Below are 8,005 nucleotides of genomic sequence, written 5' to 3'. Positions count from 1 at the left end.
CCTGCACCCCGAATCCACGGGATTTCGGGGGCTGGTGGGAATTTGGGTTGTGAGGTTTGGGGGGGAGGGGGGGTCTTGGTTTTGCCTTTTTTTTTTTCTTTTTTTTTTTTTTTTCCTAAACTTGCCTCCCTCCCCTAGTGTCCTCCCTCCCCCTTCTAAATAGGAGATGTTCTCAGGACAGCGCCCGCAAGACTGGCTGGAATCAGTTTTGGAGGGTGATACACCGCGACAGCTAAAAGCTGGATAGGATTTCAGCAGCTCCTATATAAAGCACGGGGGACTTATGTCACTGCACTAATTAAATTCCATCTGGGTTGTTCCTCGGGGTGTTTTTGAGCCTGCCACCCAACTCAAGCAGGCAGAGAAGCCGGGGAACAGCATGATGGACCTTTTTGAAACTGGCTCCTATTTCTTCTACTTGGACGGGGAGAATGGAGCCCTGCAGCAGCTGGAAATGGCTGAGGGATCCCCGCTGTACCCAGGCAGCGATGGCACCTTGTCCCCATGTCAGGACCAAATGCAGCCAGAGGCCGGCAGTGACAGCAGCGGAGAGGAGCATGTGCTGGCACCCCCGGGACTACAACCCCCTCACTTCCCCGGCCAGTGTTTGATCTGGGCTTGTAAAACTTGCAAGAGAAAGTCGGCCCCCACGGACAGACGGAAAGCAGCCACCCTCCGGGAGAGGAGGAGGTTGAAGAAGATCAACGAAGCCTTCGAGGCTCTGAAAAGGAGGACTGTGGCGAACCCCAATCAGAGGTTGCCCAAGGTAGAGATACTGAGGAGCGCCATCAGCTACATTGAGAGGCTGCAGGACCTCTTGCACAGGCTGGATCAGCAGGAGAAAATGCAGGAGATCGGGGGGGACCCCTTCAGCTTCAGCCCGAAGCAGGGAAATGTAAGCACTGCCGCTTGGTCCCTCCCACCGCCCCGGCAGCCAGCGGAGCCGCCGCACCCGTCACCTCCCTCCTCCTCGGGGAACCTGCGAGTCCTCGGGCCTCCAGAAGTCAGCCGGCCAGGCCCGGCCGGCCCGGGGAGCCGCGGGCCACCTCACTAACACACATTCTCTCCCCGTGTCTCCCCACTCCCGCCCCGCCTGTGTGCCGCAGATCGCCAGTTCGGACTTCCTGAGCACCTGCAGCTCCGACTGGCAAACCGTTTCTGACCATTCCCGAGCCCTAGGAATCAGCCCGAAAGAAGGTAACTCGTCCTATGGCCGGCCCCTGCTCCGCCGGCACTGCTCGCCCGCCCCCCCGGGGCCGAGCGCCCTTCCCTCGCCCCGACGGCTGCGGCCCCGGCGGTCCGTCTTTCACCCTTCCCTCCTTTGCCCGGGCTCTCCGGCATCCTGGAGCCCCCGCGCCGCAGGCCCGGCGAGGAGGAACGGTTTGCTCTTTAATGCCTTTTCTCTCGTTGAGCAGGAGGCTCCGTTGTCGAGTCGTCGGCCTCCAGCAGCCTTCGCTGCCTCTCTTCAATAGTGGACAGTATTTCTTCCGACGAGCCCAAATTGCCCAGTGCGGAGGAAGCGGTGGAGAAATAAACCCAGTTCTGTGGTAGTATGTTTAACGAAGTGCAGACCCTATCCTCTTTTCTCTAAACAAGTAACGAAGCAAATTAACGCAGTGGAAAGCCCAAGCAGGGGCCTTGTTAAGGTTGATTCAAGGTACACCTACCCCAAAGAAAATGGCTCTCACTGACTCGAGCCATATAGACTTTCCTCTTTTCTTTGTGTTCTTTTTTTTTTTTCCCCACGAGTTTTGTTTTCTTTAAATTGTGTTGCATAGACCACCCCTCTTTTTTTTCCTTTTTTTTTTTTTTTTTTCCTAATTTAAGATATTTACCTGTGTACCGGTGATCCTCTTTGTCCGAGACTCACCGGGAAGTTCATTCCTGTCTGAGTGAAGCTGTTGGTTGCATTTCGTGTGAGTCATATTTAAAGAGTTCCTGCCTCGTTTCGTTCCTGTAAATAATTTCAGTACTGTCTTTTCTTTTGTAAACATAACATATATATTTAAATGGTGGAATGTGATATTGTATATAAGAACAGATGGATTTCTTGGATTGTAAAATAAAGCTCTTTGTGTTACAGTGTTTTCCTCCCCTCCTTGTAATTTCATAATAATCCGACCCCGGAGTTAAAACCTGCCATCGACTTCAGCGAGATGAAGCCCAGATGAGTCAGACCCGTGTAGCCGAAGCACGACCCGTGTGACTGGAAGCAGGACTCGGGATAGATTTTTTTCCTTCGTTTACTCCTCTAAGGACCGTCTCTCCTTATTTAGGGCCGCTCCTGCTATGTGAGTTACCCGCCTAACTCTCCCCACGGGCTCCCAGGGAAGCACGGGCAGGGCCCGCCGCCTCTCCTGCTCCCGCAGCGCCCCGCGGCCCGATTCCTTGTCGTGCTTGCGCAACGCACGTCCCCCTGGAAAGCGATAATGCTCCCCGAAAATGTCCAACAGGGCCGCTCGAGTACCTTGCCAGGCAGGGACGCTTCTTCGGCCTTGCTCTGCACATGGAGGGTGAGCTTAGAAACGGGACACGCGAAAAGACACCCCTGCCCCTCCACCTCCCGCCTCGGTCCTTGAGCTGGGAGAGTCTCAGCGCCTCCCACCTCTTCCTCTCGGCACCGAGGACTTGAACGCAGGCATTGTCTTCAGCAAAAATGATGGTCCTGCTGCCCTAACGGGGCAGCGATAGGCTGTGACAAGAGCGCGCTCTCTTGGGGCCTGGGGGCAGCTGTGGTTTCTTCCCAGGAAAAGTAACTCCCCTTGACTTCCTTGTGCCTGAGGGAGAAGGGAATGGGGTTTCCCGGCAAGGAAAGGGTTAAGGGGCCGAAAGGGTTTGGAGGTGGGGAGGTAACAACATATGAAGCCTTTCACTCAGTGATGTGATAAAACACAGCCTGAAGATGGTGGAGCGGAGCTGCTCACAAGTCAGAGTGTTACGGTTTGTAACAGATTATACCCTCGGGAAGACGTGGCCATCAGGGAACAGCACATTCTGCCTTAAGCACACAGACACAGGGCTCGCCGGAGAGCCTGCGCAAGCAAAGGGATGACACTTCAACTCTACCCGCCGGCGCTCTCCTCGTCAGTTTTAGCCATTGATTTATTTTTTGATTTTGTTTTTTGAAAGGTCACAGTAGCGTTTCGGGAAGGTCTCCCCCTTCCCGGCCTGCTCGGGCACGAGCACACCCGTCTGAAGTGGAAGCTCTGGGCAGAGCCTTCTCTGAGAGCCGGCTCTCCCATCACCGTGCCTTCCTACCGCCTTTTCTATGCCGCCGTGGCCAGTCTGATTTTTAAACCAGTCAAGTCTAGCTCTTAATTGCTCTATAATGAGACACTCTGTTCTAAAGAATAATTGCGGCGGGACAGTGTGGTGGGCACAGTGATGCGACGGTTTCACCCTTTTTGTCCTTTCAAATTAAATCCCTTTGATTCGGGGAACCCTCGGATTTTTCAGGAAGGGGCGCGCCGGGGAGCGCGGCCCCCTGCGTGCCATCTCTGCGACCTGGCGAGACAGGGGAGGATGTGCATCTCGCTTCTGTAGCGAAGGCAGTTGACCAGCCACAGAGCATTTCAGGTCGGGCTAGCAGCTCGTCGTCCTCCTTCCTAATTTGTTTCGATCCCCGCCAGGTGCGCGGGAGGGGCTACACACAGTTCACACGCCGATCTGAGCCCCGCGGGACCCGCTGCCCGCAGCAGGGCAGGAGCGGTGCTGAGCCACTCCCCAAAGCCACAGTGTCGCGCCGGTATCTGGGCGGCCGAATGTCAGATTAATCCGCAGCTCAGCACTGACTTCTACGAACAACCCGTTCTGCCCAACAGGACCCCCACTGCAGCGTCTTCTCCAGCCGCAGGGTAACTTGAGCGATTGTTTGGAGTAAGTTTGCCTAAAGGAGAGTCTTTTTCATTAAATAAAGAAAATATCTCCCAGAGAGACTCTCCGTGACCTCCACGGCTGCGGCTGACATGCTGGCCTTCCCACTGAAGGTAGTCAGTGTGTTTGCAATTAAGATGTTTGTGTTAGATATTAATAACGATAATTTTTATTCAAGTGTCCAGCCAAAGCAAATAGGGCACTATAATCACAAAATCAAAGGGTAGTAACTGGGTAAAGACAAGAAGTTTGTGATTTAATCTTTTTCCGGAAAGGCCACGGACAAAGTCAGCGAAGTTTTTAAGGGAATGCAAGAGCCCCTGCCGCTCTCTCCTCCCCGATGCAGTTCATTTAACAAAGGCTCGAAAGCCCATACTCAGCACAGGCCCCTGAGCCTCTACCTGTTCCGCTCCCCAGGGAACCACCTGCTCGCTCCCTCAGGAGCAGAGGGTGCCTGGCCCGGCGTGGCAACGCATCGCAGCCCGCCCGAGATGCCTGCGGGGCCGGGGAGCGATGAGGGGAAGGCGAAAGGGGGAGAAGATGGTGTGTCTCTCTGTAGTGCCGCCGCGTTGTCACTGCTTTCCTCTGAAGTGATACGGCCGAGTGTTTAAAAGCCCATTTTTAAAATTATTTTTATTTTTTCCCCATCTTTATTTTCCTTGGTAAAATCACCCACCATCCAGGGAGGGAGATGGACAGCCAGTACCGTGCTCAGCTTATTCTCTGAGCTCGAAGTCAAAGGAGGCAGGAGGCGACACAGCAGCTATTTCCTGGGGAAAATTCCTGCGTGGATCGCTGCTGTTTTGAGCAGGGAATGGATGTGGGGGGCAGGGGAGGGAAGAGGCTGAATAATTGAACCATGTGCTCGCTGGGACGTCCGTCCTATAGCAGGAACTAGCAACTTTTCCCAGTCTCAAGGCTGCTAAAATATCCCTCGTGTCCCTTTGATCTCTCCTGGGAGTCCCAGGGAGCCAACAGAGGCCAATGCCTTCTTCAGCTGTCCCCTATACAAATCCCTCTGGCAGGTACTAATGTGTTTACTTAGGTGCGCGCGGTTCTCAGCGCTGGGGGGAACCAAACGTTTCTCACACGGCTGGAAGCGCCCGGCCCCACCAGCCCGACTAGGACACAGTTTTGCTGCCGGGGCAGTGCGGGGTAGCCCTCGCCGCCGCTGCCGGCACCCACCGACAGCGGGAGCAGAGCGGCTTGGCAGTGTTAAGTTTCATCCCTGAGTGACGCTCTCGCCGCGCTGCACCGGGGCTCGGCTGGGCGCTCCGTCGAGGCCGGAGGCCGGCGGGGCAAGGCGCAAGGCGCTCCGAAGGGCCGGAGTTTGGGGGGAGCTCGGGTGGACCCCAAACACCTCTCACCTCCTCAGCCCAGTGATTTCTGGTTTCGGTGGGATTTTCTTTTCCCAAAGAGAAAGGCATGGGGCTTGGAAAAAGACGGCATAGTCTGGAAACGTTGCCCACATGGGACAGAATCCCTCCAGAAATAGGTGCGGCACGGCGATTGCCGAGGAGCGGGGAGGACTGGTGTGAGGAGCATCATATAAAGAGAGACTGACACATTCACCATTTCCCTCTACTCGTCCACAGGAGCAGACAGTGTCTAATTCTCAGGCTGCTTCCCGCTTTCCGGACTTGAGCCTCCTGAAATGCAGCAGTATCCTCCCCCACCCCCCCACCTCGCCCTTCCCCAGAAACCTCATTAGCCAGCCTTGTAGTTCGTGTTTTCTCTCCCCTTTCTTTAGTTCCACTCGCCTACTGCATTTTTGCAAATCTGTTTTGAGATCACTTTACCAGAGGAGCCGTGGACTCCTTAAGGAATACTATTTACAGATCTTTTTTTCTTCCTGAATGACAGACTCTTCCATGCTTTCTTACCCTTGCCCAAGAATATTTAAGGAAAAAGGAAAGACATTTTTCTAGCTACTCAAAGACTTTTGGGGAAAGACACGGTTTTTAACAGCCCCCCGCTGAGCTAAGAGTCAAAGCTGCGAGCTAAAGCTCTGCATGCCAAGAGAGCAGGACTGAGGGAGTTGGCGTTGGTCACGGGGAGATCCACAGTGCATGCTTGGAAAGAAACCAAGCATGCACCAACCAAGAAAGGTGATCGGAACTGCAATCGGCACTTCAAAGATCAAGGAGTTTTTACGCATGAAGCATGAATATATAAACAGCTCTATTTTACGCAGTGCAAACGTGGTAAATAAAATTGCGTGTGTCTGTCTGTGTCTCTGTGTGTGCACGCCACAGCCCAGTGAAGAGTTCAAGTTACTGCCTAGCAGAACCCCTTCTGACAGACGCTATCTTAGCAAAACAGTAGAGAACTGCTCTGTTTCAGATGTGGCCCAACAAAACAGCAACCTGCACTTCAGAGTGACAGAGTCCTGAAATTCTGAGCTTTCCCCTTTCTGTAACTTTATTCCTTTACCAACTCCCTGCTTTTCCTACAGTATTCATTTCAAAGGGGGCTCCCCCTGTTTATGGCCCCAAATAAACCAAAGTAGTGCAGATGTAGCCTTTCCCAGACTTCAGATAATCATGCGTCTGCTCGAAGGAAGTAGAGTGTGTGCATGGTTGTTTTTTAGAAGTTTTAGCCTAAGAGTGGAAATCCACCGTTGGGGATTCGGGGGTGGTGGTGGAGGGGAAACAGGGAGCAGATGGGGTCCCTCCAGCCTCAACCGCGGCCGAGCTGCTGGCTGCTCTCCACCTCGCCCGTGAGGATCGCTTTCCAGCGATGTGGCTGCTACAGGGCACCTCTCTCAGAAGATACTCCCTACCTGCCTTGCTCACTTGATCAGCATCTCCTTGAGACAACTGGCTCGCCATACCACCGCATTACCTTGTCCTGAAGGGAGGCTAACTGAAGACACCTTTTTCCTGGGCACACAGACCGGCTCCGTAGTGTTTGAACCGCTGCTGGGTCACTTGCTCTCCGTTTGAGTTAACCTAGGTCATATAATTTTATTCCCAGGTAGGGAAGGTTTCCTTTGCCTTCTCATAATATTTTCCTCAGCTACAAAAGCCACCTGGATGAAACCAAAGGATTCCTGCGCGTTAGCAAATGCCTGTTAAATGGCTTCATTACCACTCTAATGACCCTTGCACCGCTCCGCTCGGCTACTGCTGCGGCTGGGGCTCTGCAAGGCTTTTGTCCCCGGCTTGTGTAAAGTTACTTAGGGATTGCGGGGTTAGAAATTTTACACTTCCAGGAGGGGTTTGTTGCGCTGGCAGCTGGGACGCATCTGTAACGGTACAAGTTTGCCTAAAAGCAGAAAATTAGCAAGCCCAAGGCACTGCTTGACTGTTGTGTCTCTAAGCAGCACCAAGTCACACGAGTAGGAGAAGGAATGGGAAGGGGATTTGTTTCGGAGCAAACACATACACTCTTCTTTTGTGAACATCTTTCCCTGTGACCCGATCCGACAGCACTAAAATCTCGGTTTCTCCCCCTCCTCCTCTCTCCTGGGCACAAGTAGCTGTGCCGTTTTGTCCCCTAATTTGTAAATTTAAGCAGCTGGTGACACAACTTTAACTACAAGACAACGCTCTCCTCGATATAAATGAACATATCTTAGGTCTAAGAAGAAGGGTAGCTTGTTTCAGGCCAGACCTGGACCATGGGCTGTGGGAAATAAAGATATGTAAGCAGACACGGTAGGTGCAACGGGGGTGCTCAACGTTAATTTCCCAGAGGCAGTGTGTGATGGGAGATGGGAACATCGGGATGAGGAAGAACTCTGTTGGAAATGTCAGTGGTTCGTGCGCGTCCACTACCCCTCTTTCTCTTTCCATACCAAAACTGAAAATTCCCAGAATTGGTTGAAATTTCTGAGATGTCGCAACCAGTTCTGGCGAGGTCGTTCATTAGAAAAATGCTCGGCTCTCCACAGGAGCGATGCGGAGCAAATTGTCTCCTGCAAACTAGAGGGGGCTTGTCCAGACAGCCCCCGGCAGGGGCTGTGGTGGGATATGCTAATAAAGACTGGCCGCTGCAGACCAGCCTCCCTTTCCATGTATATATAAGGGCCCCCTGCATCACCCGAAAGACACTTGGTCTCGGGTCGCTAATTACGGAGGAAATTAGCCCACCGCGCTGCGGAGCGCCTCGCCCAGAGCCGGTGGCTGCC

At 53.4% G+C, this 8,005-nt stretch overlaps 1 protein-coding gene across 1 annotated transcript; it reads left to right on the top strand.

The window, feature by feature from the left end:
- Nucleotides 1–313: 313 nt before the first annotated feature.
- On the top strand, nt 314–2,085 carry MYF6 (myogenic factor 6). The gene is made up of 3 exons (XM_027904813.1): nt 314–895; nt 1,107–1,197; nt 1,416–2,085. Exons 1-3 carry the CDS (start codon nt 380–382, stop codon nt 1,532–1,534), a joined length of 726 nt encoding a protein of 241 aa, XP_027760614.1. The 5' UTR covers nt 314–379; the 3' UTR covers nt 1,535–2,085.
- Nucleotides 2,086–8,005: the final 5,920 nt, after the last annotated feature.

Source organism: Empidonax traillii, unplaced genomic scaffold (genome assembly GCF_003031625.1).
Source record: "Empidonax traillii isolate 1590-97213 ecotype Southwest subspecies unplaced genomic scaffold, ASM303162v1 scaffold1095:size333308, whole genome shotgun sequence".
NCBI lineage: Eukaryota > Metazoa > Chordata > Aves > Passeriformes > Tyrannidae > Empidonax > Empidonax traillii.
This window is presented reverse-complemented; position numbering and strand designations above follow the sequence as displayed.

Excerpts from the sequence above, each read along its gene's own strand:
- MYF6 (XM_027904813.1), top strand. The coding sequence starts at position 380 with ATGATGGACCTTTTTGAAACTGGCTCCTATTTCTTCTACTTGGACGGG. Across the intron at positions 896-1,106 it reads TCAGCCCGAAGCAGGGAAAT|ATCGCCAGTTCGGACTTCCT; the intron begins GTAAGCACTGCC and ends TGTGTGCCGCAG. Across the intron at positions 1,198-1,415 it reads AGGAATCAGCCCGAAAGAAG|GAGGCTCCGTTGTCGAGTCG; the intron begins GTAACTCGTCCT and ends CTCGTTGAGCAG.